The sequence below is a fragment of the Cydia strobilella genome, chromosome Z, assembly GCF_947568885.1.
Source record: "Cydia strobilella chromosome Z, ilCydStro3.1, whole genome shotgun sequence".
Lineage (NCBI taxonomy): Eukaryota > Metazoa > Arthropoda > Insecta > Lepidoptera > Tortricidae > Cydia > Cydia strobilella.
Genome location: NC_086068.1, coordinates 54,835,472 through 54,854,504, shown reverse-complemented (window position 1 = coordinate 54,854,504; position 19,033 = coordinate 54,835,472). Strand labels below are relative to the sequence as shown.

Here is a 19,033-nt window from a genome sequence, read left to right as displayed (position 1 = left end):
ATTAATTCCTCAAAATGCTATTTTTAGATATATGTAATTTTATAATTTGAGTGGCCTAGTTCTTACGGCTCATTATTCAACTCCTTTAATTCAATTTAATCGTAATATTCACTGATATTACTGATTAGATAAATGAGTTATTGTGGGCCAAAACATGTCTTTTGTGGCTGTTGTCGTTGTCGTGGGCAATTGTATCATTTCTGTTTAGAGTTTTCGCTTTCAGCGAAAAAAAAAAAAAACATTTCTGTAGGAGGATTTAACGAAAAATGTAAGGTCATTGTGGAGAAGACCGTCGGAATCAGGTAAGTTTGTAAGATGTCTACAAGCTCTTTCGTTGCTTTTAACACTTGGGCTTCCTTTCTGTCTGTCAGAGCGAAGTACGAATACAAATAAATACGAGACGGTTTTCCAAACCAAAAATTTTATATGCCGGTCTTCTGCATATTGACCTTAGATATTACGTTTTCTTAAAAATAGTGTTGCTTGTTGATCAAACGCTCTCAGGATACTCCTATACCCCGTTTTTTAAGATTATAACTTCAGCTTCAGAAGTAGTAGTAATTAACTTTTTCTTCCGAAATGCTGGGGTTTCTATGATAATCAAATAATCACATATGTAAACGACACTTGAATTCAGTGCGTAGTTACTCGGATTTTATTTTGGAGGAAAAAAGTTACCACTACTTTTGAGGATATAAAATTTCTAATCTAAAAAAACTAATCTAATCTATAGTTATTAAAAAAACTCGCACATACTTAAAACTTAACCCGTTTATTGCTCTAACAAATCATTCTTCGAGCGCTTTGCCCTTGCTGGGGCGTTGCGGCTTGCGGCGGCTCGGCTGCGAGCTCGAGGGCTTGGGCTTCAGTGTAGGTGGGTTCTCCAGGGCGTCCAGCTCGGCGTCTGTCAGTTGACCCTTGTACCAGTCAGCGCTGCAAGGAAGGGAAACAGTTAAGGATTACTTTCCAAATTAACAAGGTCACTTTCCTATTCTGAAGGCAACAATGGAGGAAGCTGTCAACGAATGTTTAGAATATTATAACTACGAGTACCTTACCCGAGTCTAGTAGACAGGGGTCGGAAACCGGTATTTGCTCCATACAAAAATACCGGTATTATTACGTTCTTTTTCGTTCTTTTGTTTATAATTTCATTTTTAATGGGACGTTTTAATAATGCAAAATTGTTTCCTAAATACATGATTCAGTCCTACGTAATGAGCATAAAAAAATTCAAAATATTGGGATATATCGGGGTTTTTAAAAAATACCGGTTCCGAGCCCTGCTAGTAGACTAGACTCAAGTAAAGCTAATACTTATACGTCGTCGTCGTTTTATGTACTACTTTATGTGGAGGTGTGCATAAAGTAGTACATAAAAACGCTTGAGAAGGTACTATCAAAAATTTGACCTTTAGGGTTATAATCACCCAAATCTAAAATAAAATACGATTTTTTTGTGGTTTTTTCGATTTTCGACAAAGTTGCGTTCGGCGCTCGCGGTCTCAAACTTGGATTATTCATTGGGCCAACATCATAAACAAGTCTGCAAAAAATCAGAATTACCGGATATGAAGCAAACGCTAAATGTATAAAGTAAAATAGCAGTGGGTTCAAACGTATAAATTGTAATGAAACTGAACTGAAATTGGTAGGTCTTCGTAGCGCCTGTCGCATTTAAGAACTTTAGCTAATATGGGCAGTAGGGACATGAAAGACGCGACAGTATCTCGCCGCGAGATAGACTACCCGTCTTTAACTAATTGTATGAATTAAAAGGAGACTGGTAGTCTATGACGCGGCGAGATACTCTCGCGCCAATCATGTGCTAGCCCGGCAGGTACTTACCACTCCGGGACCTTTCTCGCCCACTCGCACTTCTTGCTAACATCGTCGAAGGCCTGGCCAAGCTTGCAGCCGGACCGGCGGGGCGTGTTGCCGTTGATGCACACGTAGAAGAACTGGCAGTCATCAGGGTCGGCGTAGCGAGGGTGCGTGAGGCCGAAGGTCTCGTTCACGGGCGGGCAGTCGAATTGGAACACATCTGCGTAAGGTAAGTGGGGTTATGAAGACATCTGTGCTAAAAGCAAGCTAGAAATTAAAATGAAAATGAAACTCATATGGAAATCCGGGTTCTTTCCGGGTTAAAGTTTCAGTTTAACTACAGCCTTTTTGGTAGACTAGTGCAAACTAGGGATTGACTTCTCAGAAAATATATCTGAGGACCACTTTAGCTTAGCTATACTGCTATGAAGCCAAAACCTCTATCGTTTATAGTTCATCACAATCATCACTGACCGAAACATAAGAATGTATCGGGTGGCGGTAACCAGACCGTAATTATTTTTCAGAGGTCGAGGATTTCACATTCAGTATTAAATTTCTTTGCAGATGTACCTAAGCAGGTTTCCTAGTGATATTTTCGTTTGCCGAAAACTTAAATATAAAAGTAAGGGTCCTATAAAAGTTTAGGTTCGAATCTTTATTTCCTGTTCTAAAATTTTTTTATATTTTGAACCAATTATTTCCAAAAATATTTACTTTATTCAATTCTTAAGAACCCGTAATCGTTGTGAAAAAGCTATCCAACGATACCCTACACCATAGGGTTAAAGCAAAAAAAAAAATTCAACTGCACCTCCGAGTACAGACAAACGGACAGATATGAGGAAACTATAAAGGTTCCTAGTTGACTACGGAACCCTAAAAACGGTATGTAATTAGTACAGTTCAATTACCAGCGGCACCGCATCCCTTCTTCTTAGCCTCATCAGGCCAGGTGCAGATGCCGGTCTTCTCGTTGTAGACCAGGCCGTCGGGGCACGTGATCATGTTGAACTTGCCGTCCACGCAGTAGTAGAACTTGCCGCACTCCTTCGGATCCTCGTGGGAGAAGTAGCCGTTGAGGCGCTGGCAGTGCAGCATGGGTTTTGGCTCCTCTGTTGAGAATATAAATAGGTAGGTCAGTATTTGTAAACAAATGTCTGTGAAACAAGTAAACAAGTTTAATTATATGGCCTATCAGAATTTCTTACATACTTTCGTATATAACTTCGTTTAAAAGCCCTCGGAGGGTTTTTGTCGTGTGCGAGCATAACGAACCTAAACTCGAGGGATTGCCAGTATTTGCGTTGATGTTATAAAATTATTGTATCATAAAACATAGCCGACCTCTATTCTTTCAATTTATTATGTAGGATTTATATGTAGTTTACCAGTCCTCCATTATATGGATTATTCTTAGGTTTTTTTTGTTGCCTGTAAGAATATAATATATGTATTTTTTTAAATAACTAAACTATATCAATATGCTTACTTAGCAATTTACCTCTAGTTTTATGTCAACCTAAATGTATTGTTGTATGTGTTGTGTATTAAAAACATATTTAAAAAAAGTGACATATAGACAAAGTGGTCGTGACATTCTTAATTCGTTAGATCAAGAGGCATATGCATTCTTTAGAAATGGATTTCCATTAGCTATAGATCATTTGCTATTTACTGTCTGACTGCCAAAGCAGAAAAATGTTTTGCGCGTGTATGAATGTATGATGTGTATCCAATTCTTTGTCACGCTCTACAACCTTTATAGTTTGACGGATTTCAACGTATGAGCTGTCATTAGGTTTATACCCCTACCAAAGATAGATATAACTCCGTAATAGATGGATACAGTCTAAGGAAAAAACGTGCCTCGAAAATCAAGAAAATTTGATTCTCGTTCAGATGGCGCTACTAGTTTTGGCCTACAGTCGTATAGATGGCGTTGACGGTTTCGTTTGTTATTTAACAATTTTAACGCATATCCGTGAAAGAACATGGGTCAAAATCATAAAAATAATTAATGCAAATAAAAAAAATCATTTATCTATATTTAAATACATTCTATCGTATTTTTATAAATCTTAATTTTTAGTTTTAAAGTGTGTCGACAGATGGCAGTGAATTTACTGGGGTTACAAAATTTACTATGACAGTACCGCTCTAGTATAAGTTACTCTATGCCCCTACCCTACCAATAAGATTTGTTAAGACAAAAAGAAAGATGAAATTAAATGAAGCTACGTAGTTCACAGTGAGAAAATCGTAGGTTGTTAAGCCCAAGTAGCCCAACTCAGAAATGTCAAACGATTCTCAACCGACTAATAATTAAAAGGTAATCTATTAATAGCGGGCATGTACAATGGAGCGGCTCCCCTTGAGATGTGAAAGTTGCTCCGAGCAGGCGACCCCCACGTGATGCCATAATCTGTATTCTGTGATGCGTCCCGACGTTGGGGAAAACCAGATGGCACGTGTTATAGAACACACATTATTTTTTCCGCTATACACCCTTGGGTCTAAATGACACTACTAACTTCAACCACGTATTAAATGAGTAGTAAAATTAAATCAACAGGGCACTAATTTTGAGATGTACATTTTGTTATGATGTAAAGCGTGTTTTAAATCGAGTTATCTATGGCTGGAATAAGGATATTAATTAATAATATTCATAATTATAAATAAAACTTAAATGTTCCTAAAAATATAAATTAAATCGAACGACACTGCATTTTAAAACCAATATTCGATACCGCAAAAAATCTGACTATATTTAGCTTTTCTCAAGTTACACATACCAACAGAAAAAAAATCAAGCGTGCAAATGCAAAACAGTTCATTAAACTTATTTTAACTTATGTTAGGTCAAAGCTTGAGTTCAACCGAAAGTCAATGCACTTCAGTGGCGGCACAAACTATATTTAGGTAATTATTTAGGCGTTTAGGAATAAGCATAAAAAAAACAAAATATATCTCTGCTTTAAATCGGTTAGTGACCACACTATAAATTAAATTAAATAATTATTTATTTTAGGCATGACCCATAGAAGTGTTAGTAACTAAAACTTAAATACTTATGTTATACAGTACAATTAATTAAAACCTACTATGCAAGACAGTATACTTAGAGCTAGGACAATACAATACCGGGTGATCCGTAACTATAAGAAGGCTTTGAAATTAACCAACTCTTTACCCGTATCGTATATCCTCCATAACTCAGGAACTAATATCATTATTATTTGTTCCTGAATTATGGATGTTTTTATGTAACTATATAAATATTATATATACAATATATACGAAAATACTATATATATTGTCGTCTAGTACCCACAAACACAAGCCTTTACTGAGCTTACTATGAGATTAGATTGATGTGTAAATTGTCCTATGATATATAAAAAAAACATCCACCCTTACAAGGTCTGTGTCAACGTTTTGCAATTATTAGTTTATATAAATAACTTACGTAGTTTGGGCCTCTGAGAGCAGTCCAAGTTAAAAGGCAGATCGCATTTCTCATCATCTGGGTTGTAGTCATTGAAGACCATGCCGTCGGGGCACAGCTTTTCGATGATCTCACCACGTCTGTAAAGTTATAAGAGAGAATTGAGCCAAACTTGTATTGCCAACGTTACTCTTTTTGATGTGATGACTGCATTCCAACACGCCAAATGGATCCGTATGCGTAATTGCTAATTAACTGTTTTTGTTTTGGTTTCGTAAATCTCACGAGTAATTTAGTTAATGCTTATTAAATATACCCTGCTCAGGAAAAATACTTAGGTAGGTAATATACATTATAAAACAACCACTTTCTATAGGCAATTTCCAGAAAGAACTTCCTTTGGCTCATACAGTTACTTTACTTGGATGGGTTTGTATAGGTTGCGGCTTGCAGCTTACCATCGTTACCATGCCAACTTTGCTTGCGCCGGCTTTGACGCGACAAAGTGTGGAAGTGTCTTTCACACTTTGTAATTGAAAATTCTGTGCAGATTTAGTTTGGTCCAACCCAAGGATGTAGGAATAGGTGTAGTATAGAGTAGTGAATACCACAGATTATATAATACTATATTTCGATGCTCATCGGAGTTAAGACGAAGTGATGAAACGCTCTTACGAGGTGGATCGATTTGATCAAGAGAAGATGACCGTAGGGGCACATAGTAGACATCACGTCTGATGTTGCCAGTTACAACTGTCGCAAGTGCTATCCTCTACACTATCGGCGATGAAAGACGATGACTGGCGGGCACGGTAGTTTAAAGGGCATACTCGGCAGTCCCCGCCAGTCATCGTCTATCATCGCCTGCGACCCGTGAGTTGTCGGTTTTTAGGCACGCATCAAAGGAAATCATCGTGTGGATGCTTGTACGATGATCTCGCCGATGATACTATCAACGATCATCGCCGATAGTGTAGAGGAAGCATTACCTGCATTCATAGTATTTGTCGCACTGCTCGGCGTCGGCGAAGAAGCCGTCGTCTGGGCAGGAGTTGGTTATCTCCGCGTCGCGGTCTGCCTCGGCCGGCGCGCGCGCCGGCGCGTTTGCTGGCTTGCGGTTCTGTTTCTTTGGTAGAGCGGATGATGCTAGTACTGTATGACAAAATGGACGTGGTAAGTTTTTGTACCTAGATCCTAAATATAATGTACAAAGCGCATAAATATTAACCCTTTCACCACCAAAGACATTAACTAACGCGCGCGGCTACAGCCCCATATCAAATCACCAAACTGTTTGTCATCGTTCAAGAGTTCGCTAAATATTGTATGGAAAGTTTCATAGTAAACCGCCGCGGCGCGCCGGGTGACGTTGATCAGTCTGTCGAGTGCGGATGGTGCAACTGGCCATTATGCTAAACGGAATTTTCCCAGTCAGCAGTGGTACAGTCGCCATCAGATATATCGGAGCGGCCGAGGCTCTCACAAATATCTGAACACGCCTGTATTGTCAAGGCGTTAGAGTGCGGGTTCAGATATTGTAAACACCTTGGCCGCTCCGATATATCTGATGGTGACTGTACAATGTACATTAACAATCGTTGAATCTTTATGAAAACGGGAATTATGTTAAATTTCGTACTTATAAGTATATTTAAATGAAATAAAATAAAAAAGTGTATCGTATATTTATCATATTATTATAGATAAACTATATATTTTGTTTTAAATCTAGTTAAATTAATTAATTATGAACATAGGTAAAGTGTAATTAAAGTTTTAAAGTGTAGTTTTACCGACATTTAAATAATTGGTCAGACTATGTGTGTTATTTACAGTCCATAAAACATTGATTTCTTCAGTTTAATGTTAAAAGCGGCTTACATTGAAACTTCGGACTTCCTGCTCGGTGACAATGAGACAGCTAAAGGTCGGCCATTTTCTAATAAGCCTTTCTCTTAAAACGAAGGCAATCGGTGCAGAACGATGTAGTCCTAGCGGTACACCCCGAAATTCTCTAAAATGCTGCAAATGGTGTTAAAAAGTATGAAAATCGGTACGATTGATCTATAGGCCATTTGAATCAATTTGACCCGTAGCATCAAAAAAAGGAGAGGAGTTATGACATCGTTTTTTTTGTATGGAAAAATGAAAGGTTTTTAAGCCGATTCAAAAAATATATCACATCAATACATTTCAGTAAGTTATTAAATAAGATTAAAAATAAGTTTCATGAAAAATTGAAAAAAAAGAAACTAAATGTAAAATAATTCAAATTGCTTTCTTAGGGTTAGATTTGAGGATATTAGGTATAATTTGAGGTATATTTTACAAAAAAAAATTGGACGGTATCGTATCTGGAGAAGCCCAAACTTATTATGTTTTGAAAATTATTTTTATTCTAATTAAAAAAAAACTGAAATGTTATGATGTGATATATTTTTAGAATCGGCTTAAAAAGCCTTTCATTTGATACCACACACAATAGGTTTCTGAACAATTTTTTTCCCATACAAAAAAAAACGATGTCATAACTGCTCTCCTTTTTTTTATGCTACGGGTCACATTGATTCAAATGGCCTATAGGTAGATCAATCGTACCGATTTTCATACTTTTAACACCATTTGCAGCGTTTTTTGGCGTACCTACCGCTAGCACTAATGTAAAATGTCGATAGTTTTTTTTTACTTGACGATTGGTTTGACAGTTTTGAAGGTCATTGTTATGATGTCTGTATTTAATCTATTAGTAAATAAATATATATTTAGTTTTCATAAATAGTGTTTTGTAGCGCTTATGATAATTCTATAATAATTTGTCGCAAATTGAATGCATTGCTTGCGAGTTGCGAGAATAAATGTTTAACTCTATAAATGACAGTATTAGATAAGTAGGTAATTTTAAAAGTTATAGATCAAAAGTAATTGAGTCATGTGTCATGTCTGATGCGACTTTATCATAATTACGTCGCCGTGCGCCGTAAATAATGTAAAAAACAGGCCAAGTGCGAGTCGCACTCGCGCACGAAGGGTTCCGTACCATTACGGAAAAAAACAGCAAAAAATCACGTTTGTTGTATGGGAGCACCATTTAAATATTTATATTATTCTGTTTTTAGTATTTGTTGTTATAGCGGCAACAGAAATAGACCATCTGTGAAAATTTCAACTGTCTAGCTATCACGGTTCATGAGATACAGCCTGGTGACAGACAGACAGATGGACAGACGGACAGACGGACAGACGGACAGACGGACAGACGGACAGACGGACAGACGGACAGACGGACAGACGGACAGACGGACAGACGGACAGACGAACAGACGGACAGACGGACAGACGGACATCGGAGTCTTAGTAATAGGGTCCCGTTTTTACCCTTTGGGTACGGAACCCTAAAAACGGCATCACGTTCCGAAAACTAAAAAGCTTTCGTTAGATAAAGCGATAAAGCTTCCATTAGTGACAATATATATTATAATATTTGCGCTATCATGTACAGTCGCCATCAGATATATCGGAGCGGCCGAGGTGCTCAAAAATATCTGAACACGCACTCTAACGCCTTGACAATAGAGGCGTGTTCAGATATTCGTGAGCGCATTGGCCGCTCCGATATATCTAATGGCGACTGTAATAACTGTATCCATCACGCGCCCGCTGATGTCTTCTCCACAGCGACAAGTGATTAAAATGCAACCATAATAATTCCGCCAGATATTATCGAAGCCCGGTATTGAGTGGGTGCTAATAGGTATTAATCTATTGCCAAACGTAAGAGCATTGTAGGCAACAATGAGGGTGAGGCAACATATTTGCGCTGATTTCTCTGTTACCTAACCTCCCAGAACTAAGTCGACAGACGCACTACGTACGTCGAAAGTATTCTTTAAAACTGTGCCTGTTAAGAGGATGTGTGAGATATATGTATAGAAACTTTAGTTTTGAGGGCGTTTATCGATCGTGTCCTCTTCCTAACTTTAAACGAGAATAAATGTATAGTTTTATAGTGTTAATTAAGTACTACTACTTCAAATTAGGTAGGTACTATTTATTTAATAAACAACTGTTACTTTTACATCCGATAGGAAGTGCAAAGCAACCAAAAACAAAATGCCATTTCCTTTATTAATAACTAAATACAAGTTTTAGAAAAAAATGTAAATAGATGTTAAAAATTTACACCCGAGAATTTACATCTTTATTCAATGTATGTTTGGTGAAATACTTACCGAATAAAGGATGACTCACATTAGACCGGGCCGTGACCGGGCCGGAGCTTCCGGAGCTTCGTTTTCTATGGAAAGTATCACGTGATCACCTGTCATGTCATAGAAAAGTAAGCGCCGGAAGCTCCGGCCCGGTCACGGCCCGGTCTAACGTGAGTCATCCTTAATTCGAGTATCACTGAATACATCAAATTATCTACACTAGTCATAAGTAGTTAGATCAATGATTGTTCTCGAGGACGATATATTATTTGTCGCTTTCTTTTCCTAGGCGAACAACACGCGAACTCGAAGCGATGCGATGCGGTGCGGGGTGAATCAATCCTTTGATACCTATAAAAGTGTCCTACGTGGGCGATCTCGTTGCGAACGGAAACATCGTGGGTCCGCCGCGCCGCTTCGCATTCGCGTGTTGTTCGCTTACGTAAAGGGGTCCACTGACTATCAGTCGGCCGGAAGATATAGGCCTGTCAGTTAGAACAAAAATTTGACAGTTCCGAACAACTGACAGGCCGATATCGTCCGGCGGACTGATAGTCATTGGGCCCCTTAAAGAAAATATCGGGAGGAAACCGGACTAATCCCAATAAGGCTCACCTGTCATGTCATAGAAAAGTAAGCGCCGGAAGCTCCGGCCCGGACACCGCCCGTTCTAACGTGAGTCATCCTTAATTCCGATTCGTTCAACATTCAATATTTTTCTACTATGGCTCACTGCTGATCACACTGAGCCTTATTACCGAAGTCTAGTACGTACATGTAGTCCACAAACATGGTAATAAAAAGACTTGCTCAATACTTAACGATTCGTGAATGTCATTACTTCGGCAATGGTTCTTAATTTACTTATATTAAAATTTTAAATACAATATAACTTTCATTCGAGATTATAAAAGAACGTATATAACCACCGAGCTGCAGTGACTTACGTCCGTTAGCGTCTAAATACAAAACTAGTTTTATAAATATGTAGGTATTTAATGGCCTTTAATTAGTATTCGTAGCTGAATGCTGTGGCCATTCTAGGAATTGCATATCTAGAATACAAGGTCAATATCTTTTCGAACGGACGGCGTGCATATAAAGCAAAATAAAGGTCGCGTAAGTAATAGGTCATAGTTGAATTGGGAAAATGGATTGACACATTTGTATTACGCAATAGTAGCGGATGAAACAACGCGCCACAAGTCAAACATCAAACATTTATTCAGCAACTAGGCCACAGGGGCACTTTTGCATGTCAATTTTTACAAACAATAAAATTAACCCAATATTACAAGAAAAAACAATTACATAAATATAAATGACAAATTACACAAAAAAAGCTAATAAAAAAATATACAAACAACAGAAGTACTAACATTGTTTAGAGATGTAAAAGTCTCTAGGTGTCAGAGATAAAATGTATATAATAATAAAAAAGATCATCAAATTATCTAGAGATGTAAAGGGTCTGGAATACTTTTTCAACTAAGTACAGATAAATCTTACAGTTCGTGATCAAAAGTAGATATCTGTTACAGTCTTATTGTTCCACATACGAGTATTAATTTAGACATATATCTTGGTGTTATGGTGCTGGAGAATGGTAGTATACGTTCGACGCGTAATCTGATCCGTTTCGATGCTGATTGTATACAGACGTAACCTGTTCTAGCTAATTTACCTATATCATGTCAGCTGATTAAACGTAGACACATTCTTGACGGATTTACCACGTGTCCAAGTCCATGAAAGTGTATTAGAACAGATAAACGCCCCGAATTCTATTAGGGCGGATCGCGGAAATAGTGTACACCTGTATGACGATCGCAGGATTGATGGAAATGCCTTGAAAGACATTTTCCTGTTACATTCTTATTAAAAATGCCAATATTGTCCGGAACGGTAACAATCAAGTTACGAATGCAGCGATCTTTAATCGGGAAGATAGTGCTCGGCACAATAGTTCTAAATATATGTATAGTTACACACACACATACGATATTCAAGTTTCGTAATCCCCATCTTATATAAAATAACGGTCACTAACCGTTACAAAAATACGCATAAAAACAAAAGCATAAGCAGCAACAATTCGCAACGCAAATGCAACATAAAACTTACCAACTAGACACCCGAGGAAGACTAGCCCTATACTCAATTTAAACGCCATCTTTTGATATTAAAATACACTATTATGTAATAAAATGACACTTTTTATATGAGTGTGTTGAACAGACGCCGGCACCGCACTCCCGCGCACTGAACATAACAGTTTTTGTCTTTGATTCTTAGCAAGTGAGCGTCTCGGCGAAAGGCTGGCTTGTGTTGCTGTCCCGTACCCTCTCAGCAGCTTCGGTATGAAGCGGCACTCTTCAGTCCAATGAAGTCGGAACACTTTAGATCCTGTTATTGTCAGACGTGTTCAGCAAGGAAATTAGGATGGAAAGAATGTGCTTATTGTACTTAATTGATTTGTAATGACATTGCGTTGAGAGGTCTCCCTAATCATGATGATACTTAATCAAAATTATACACTTGTTGAATAAAAAAAAAATATTTTTTATTCAACAAGTGTTTTTACTTTTTATTAGCAGCCGCAGACCAAAGAATCCGCAGACACAGAGCAACACAAAGGCTCTAAACCTTTTTTGTGTGGAGCCACCCTTAGTAACGCAAAACTTTCCGCGCCGCCTTGTCCGCCTTGTAACTTTTCCGGTGGTCTAACTGATTTCCGCACCTTCTTCACACACCTTCTTCTTTTTCTTCATTTGTATATACACGCTAAGCTTTCTTGCACTTAGGACATTTTTCTCCTAATTCTTACGTTTTGTAGCTTTCAGAAAAACCAATGGCAAAGAGTATTAGGTATGTACCACTCGCAGACTCCGCTGTACAAAGTCCGTGTAGTGGACAGGGCATCCAATATCGGGCCATTATCATTACCTGTATGGAAATGGATTTTGGAATTAATACTGGCATTGATAATAACCATTCTTTTTATAACCACTAAAATCAGTTAAATAGTCAATGTTAAATGGTCCGTTTTTTTAATACTTCGCCTTCTGCGCCGCTAATTTGTGTAGTTTGACCAGAACACTGATAAACGAAGATAAATAATGCCTACAGAGTGAATACGAAATATTAAGATAGGGTCTATTGAACTAAATAACTAGGGTCTATGGAAACAATCGCCGTTTTCGTCGTATTTTCATATCCTATATTTCTGCCCCAATAAGATCTGTGCTGTGGGATTAGGTTACGATATATATACAAAATACAAGCACTTAAATACATTAAAAAACCGGCCAAGTGCAAATCGGACTCGCGCACCGAGGTTTCCGTACTTTTTAGTATTTGTTGTTATAGCGGCAACAGAAATACATCTGTGAAAATTTCAACTGTCTAGCTATCACGGTTCATGAGATACAGCCTGGTGACAGACAGACAGACGGACAGCGGAGTCTTAGTAATAGGGTCCCGTTTTTACCCTTTGGGTACGGAACCCTAAAAAATACTCAAACCAGTTTTATAAGAATACACAAGCGGCGAACGTGGACGTAACTGAAATGAGCAGTCGCGCTTTCAATATAATAGTACATTTCGATGCTAGTGCGGAAATTCAGACAACTTATTAAGAACGGTTTTTCAACATTAAAAAATAAACGTGTTATAATACTTATAATGATGAAGAGGTAAGTAATAAAATATGAAATATGCATATTTTTCGTATTCTTACGTTAACAGTAGGTTTTTATGTTGATTACGACGTTTATAGGTAACTAATATTATCACTCATCAATAAGTAGTCATGAATTGGAACAAGTAAAAATTTAAAAAAATTGGAAAGTAAAAAGTACTATATAGTTCACGAAAACCAACTTTCCGCACGCTAGACAGCCACGAAAAGTAACACTTTTTGAGCAACTGTATTAAAAAATTAGTATCGTAGCGCCTACGCCTGTGTGTGGCGAACGCGAGTCAACACCAAATACATTGAAACACATGACATTAACATATACATATACTTTATACCCAACCCAACCTATCATTAACATACGGCCCAATTCGAACAATGCTTATAAGATGTCACAGCGATATGATACCGATCTCTGTGTCAAGTGACGTTTTTGATTGAAGAAACGTTGAGACAAATCGGAATAAATGTAACACCTCAAATTCTTCAAATTTATAACCCTTTCAACTGCCGTCAAATGTGTTAAGCGAAATGAATAAATTTTCTCGATTATCAAACACTTTTTAGATCTTTTAATCAGTTGTTGTCGATTTCTTATGTGTCCGCAGTACTTCGGAGTTCAGGGCAAGTTCAGGGTTATAACCGCGAAACTCGAAGTTCGTAAACGAGCAACTATCTCCGTCACTATAATTAGGCCTTAATTGGAGTAAAAATGAGATGCCCGAAATTTACGAACTTCTATATTCGCAGTAGGCTATCTGACATTACCATTGTTGTTGTATTGGGTACAGCCAGCATCGTAAGCTATTGGACTATGCGTCGAGAGTATCTACCATTCTCTAATAGCTTGACAAAAATAGATACCTATATCTGTAGATGTGACTGCACAAACTGTAGATATATATATACCATTTATCACTATTCGGAAAAGTAGTCCAGAGAGGCAGATACTTTTAGTGCGTTGTTTCATTCGCTAATTTCGATGCTGACTGTACTTTACTAACTGATAGGTACCTACTCGACATGAAAATTTCGCCTTTAATTTTTGAAGTTTTCTCCAAAACATAAGTTATTAACATTAAATACAACGAGTTTAAAGAATACAGATAACAAACAAATGTGTGTGGTAATTAAGCAACTTGTTATCTGGGTTGTGAGTTCGTATTAATTAATAGGCTATTTATAGGAATGATTACGTTTTTATTGCATTTTTAATGAGTTTGTTGCACGCAAAATGGCCTATTCCATTATTTAGAAACCAGTAAAAGTTAAAGACTGTAAACGATAAAACCCGGCCACGCATGATGTGGCAAGTCTTTTAAATGAATGTGCATTTTCAAGCAGCACTTTTTTTTAATTAGGTTGTCTGTGATTTTGCGTATTATAATATTCCACAGTACCTATTTTTTTTGTCTACGGTCTTCTGATAGGCTTTACCAAATTCTCCTGTTAAAAACATTTTATTATTTTTAATTAGATAAGCCAAATTATACCTTATTAAATTGTCTTTACACAAAAGCTACAAAAAAATCTATTTGTATTCGGATTGAGATAGTTCTGAGGTGTTTTGACTTTGGTGAATTTCAGTTTTTGACAGAAAACTGCCTCCCATACAAAAACGCCTTTCAGTGCTTGGAGTAGAAAGGATTCCTGACTACCTCAAGTAGAAATATTTTTTGGTAAGATGACATCCTATTGTGCAAAAAAACTTGTAAAGATAAATATAAACACAATTGTGGCTTTGTAGCAGGAAGCGAGTGAAGATTATCAAAAAACCCTGGACAAAAAATTCAAGATAAATATGATGGAATGTATTCGGCGAAAACACACATTGTAATAAATGATTGTATTTTTGTTACATAGTACTATAAACACAGATTATTAAAATAAAATAACTGCTTGAATATGTCCATTCGGTCAAAATATAATTACCAAATCAAATCATGCATGGCCGGATAATATCGTGTACATTCTTTATATTACATACAGTTCTATCATTATTACGTTCTTTTTCGTTCTTTTGTTTATAATTTCCTTTTTAATAGGACGTTTTAATAACTCAAAATTGTTTTCTAAATACATGATTCAGTCCTACGTAATGAGCATAAAAAAATTCAAAATATTGGGCTATTTCGGGGTTTTTAAAAAATACCGGTTCCGAGCCCTGGTTCTATGTTTAATGATGTCAATATTTTCGCGTTCTACTAAATATGGAAAAAATCGTGAAAGTAGAGCATAATAATAAAGACATTCATTGAAACTTCTTACTTATAGCCCCCGTTCAAGGCAGCCTGTTATGGTGGATGGGTAACTACGAAACCCTACACGGAACAAGGCCCGATATGCTCTTGGCCGTTTTTTTTAACAAATGTCACCCAATTAACATGTCACATATAAAAATATAACATTCCGATGAATTGAAATTCTCTACTTTTTCTTGAAGTCAAATCAAAATGAGTATATTGGGACGAGTCCCTCATTAATATCATTTAGGGACTCTTGCACCATCCTGAGTTAGCCACTAGGCCCACTTGCACCATTCCACTAACCCGGGGTTAACGGGTTAAACCTGGTGTTATCATGGTTACCAGTACAATTTGACTCTGGGTTAACGGTTTAACCCAAGCAAGTGCAAGTGGCCCTAACTCGGAGTTAACCGTTAACTCAGGGTTATATTGTACTGACATTGTATTGACAGCTGATGACCTGACAGATCAAATTAGAGATGCGCAAAACGCTTCTGTAATTTTACCGTAGATAATAAACATTTATTTTGTTTAAAATTTTATTTTGATCTTCGCAGGTGTGATGGAAAATATTATAATTATTAATATATCTTAAAATTATCTCTCTATTTTGTCTAATGGCTATCATTAACAATTTGCCCATATAGTTACCCTAACTACATAATGCAGGTACTATATATTTTACGAAAGCGACTACAATTTGAAATCTGTCCCTCCAAATCAAAACGGAAACCACGCGTAACATAATTTAGAAGTGTCATATTTTCCAAACACTTCATAATGTTTTTTTTAATCGCCTTTAAAATTGGCCCAATTGGGCAATGTTGTTGCATTAGGCCCAGCAGTGGGCACTAGGCAATGTTGCGTGCACGCAAATCTTGCTTTCGTCGAGCGTGCGAGAAAGTGTACATCTGGAGTCGGTTTCACTCCGCGAATCGTTTGTTCAAATACTCTACTTTCAGCGATCCGTTGGCTTGTGAAAAAACTGATCACCTCTAAAGTCAATTAATATTTTATTTCTAGGCATATTTGAAGACTGGGCTAATGAGACCAAGACGCCAATTGGAACTTAGATTTTGATGTTAAAATGAGGACATTTTGTTATTTTTCGCCAGTGCGTCTCGCTCGCGCCTATACTATAATTAAGTTATTTAACAAGTTAAGTACATATGTAAGAGACTGATGACCCCACAGTCAAACTCCTAATCGAGTTTTGCGCGGCTATGATTATAACTATTAAGAATACTCTTTGTTTTATTAAATAAATAAATAATAATAATAATGTAGGAACGCACGCGCTAATGGTAATAAATAGACATCATTTTGATATCGGAATGTTGTTCAAATTGGCCTTCATGTAAACGTATAAGCGTTTGATATAAAAGTCGAGAGCGATCTCATAGTTTTACAAAGTTGAATAAGCACCTGGAAACTTTGTAACTTTTGTTAGGGTTTTGTATACAAATGTTTCGACGACTAGTCTGGCCTAGTGGGTAGTGACCCTGCCTGTGAAGCCGATGGTCCTGGGTTCGAATCCCGGTAAGGGCATTTATTTGTGTGATGAGCACAGATATTTGTTCCTGAGTCTTAGGTGTTTTCTATTTGTATATTATATATATCGTTGTCTGTGTACCCACAACACAAGCCTTCTTGAGCTTACTGTGAGACTTGGTCAATCTGTGTAAAAAATGTCCTATAATACTTATTTATTTATTATTATGTTTTGTATAAACTAACAATAACTTCATACACATTTAACGTGTCAAGCAAGAACGATTTCAAATTTGTTACTTTAGGTCATAAATAGATACGTTAAAGGAATTAGATTTATAATAAATGTATATGTTTTGAGGTAGTAAAAAATATTTAGTAAACATCAGCCTGATTTTCATTTTAATTTCTTGTTCTGAAGGATTTGATATATCAGCTGTCAAAAGTGACATTTTATTACCAGTATAAGTTTTCTAGGGGACCCCAGGCTCCTATACGACGCAATGCAACCCGGAAAGCACTTATGTAGAAAAGGAAACATTTAGACACTAATGCATTGACTGGATATCTCAATATTGTTTTGTTTTACATTATGTAGAAAACGATCACACTTGACTATTTAATGACGATCAAATTACAGTAAAACTTATTTACTATGCACATGTTGGAAAGTATACATAACGCAAATACTGCATTTTAAAGTAAAAATGTAATTCTGTTTGTACTTAGCGAAATATAGATGTTTCTCGCGAATTTATAATGTTGACGTAAACAACTGGGGCAAAATTAACTTGAGAAAGTGACACGTGTTGACGTCACATGGTTATATCAGTTACCTATATGGGCTGGCTGGCTATATGGTAGCCATAACACGTATGAAGTTGTGAATGAAGTTAGTTACTGAATGGTTTGACAAAAAATATGCAAGATGTAAATTAAATAGTACCCATTTGTTCCTTGAAATATTAATATTATTATGATCTGTATATTAAATAGAAAGGTATTGTTTTTAGCATAGAAACAATCCTTATAATAAAACTATTTACTTTAAATTTAAAAAGTAAAAATTGAAAATGTAAATGTAGTTAATAAGCCATAATATATTATTTCCTTTGTTCTATACAGTTTCCATTGTCTGGGAGAGGACACTGACTTCTGTAACACAGGTTTTTACCTAGCTCAGAAGTCAGGGACTTCAAAACCTATTTTGTACTTGCTTCTGTCAATAAATATATTTTTTTATTTTATTATTTTGATCGTACATTATGTACCTATCTGTATAGGGAATGCAGGACAGGATTACATGTTGTGTAGAATAGGCATAGCATGAGCAAAAATCACACTTTCATATATCAAGACTTTCCGCTTTGAATTAGTGCTCAGTTCAGTCGCTACCAAAAACAAATTGCCTATTATTAAAATATGTACATTAATTTTACTTGTTAACTGTAACAATATAATTATTATCGTAATAACTTTAACCTACTTCTAATAGCCGTATCATTTTGAAACTACAACTTGTTTAAATGATACAGATAACAATACAATAATCTGGTGTGTTTTAAAAACAATTTTTGGACAATACAATATTGTATTTGACTACTGGTCAAATCAGATTCTTTTTCGAACTGTCAAAACAATATGCTACTATGGAATTTATATGAAACGCTAGCATGTGACGCACGATCAAATTACCTACTCTTTATAATTTTATTACGGGATTTAAAATAGAAATTGTGTCTAAAAATAACTGCTGTCTACGTTTCTCTAATAATCTTCTGGTGCTTTTTTTATGCATGGTGTAAAATAATTTATTTTAAATACAGTCAAATACCCAACAACAATAAAAACGCATTGCTCAATTTTACCAACCATAAACTGCCATATTATGTCAAGTTATTTTAGGCTCTCGTCATAGACATAGTATATCCAAGTAGTTATAGATGCGCCACCGAGCGACCGGGGGTAAGAGAAAGAATATTCATATAAAATTTGGGCAGCATAGGATTTTTTCTCTTTCACTCTTATAAATTTCGGTATTTCGCCATCGCCTCCTACCTATGATGGCACCCGGTCGGTGATAAGGACAAACCATGGCACTATTTACCCTTTCCTC

The 19,033-nt window shown here is 36.5% G+C and overlaps 1 protein-coding gene across 1 annotated transcript; it reads right to left on the bottom strand.

The window, feature by feature from the left end:
- Window positions 1-752: 752 nt before the first annotated feature.
- Window positions 753-11,765, bottom strand: LOC134755269 (protein obstructor-E). Its single transcript, XM_063691783.1, has 6 exons — window positions 11,608-11,765; window positions 6,265-6,427; window positions 5,297-5,415; window positions 2,739-2,939; window positions 1,849-2,044; window positions 753-933 (listed from the first exon to the last, which is right to left on the bottom strand). The coding sequence occupies exons 1-6, from the start codon at window positions 11,654-11,656 to the stop codon at window positions 789-791; spliced, it is 873 nt and encodes a 290-aa protein (XP_063547853.1). The 5' UTR covers window positions 11,657-11,765; the 3' UTR covers window positions 753-788.
- Between the last annotated feature and the right edge of the window lie 7,268 nt (window positions 11,766-19,033).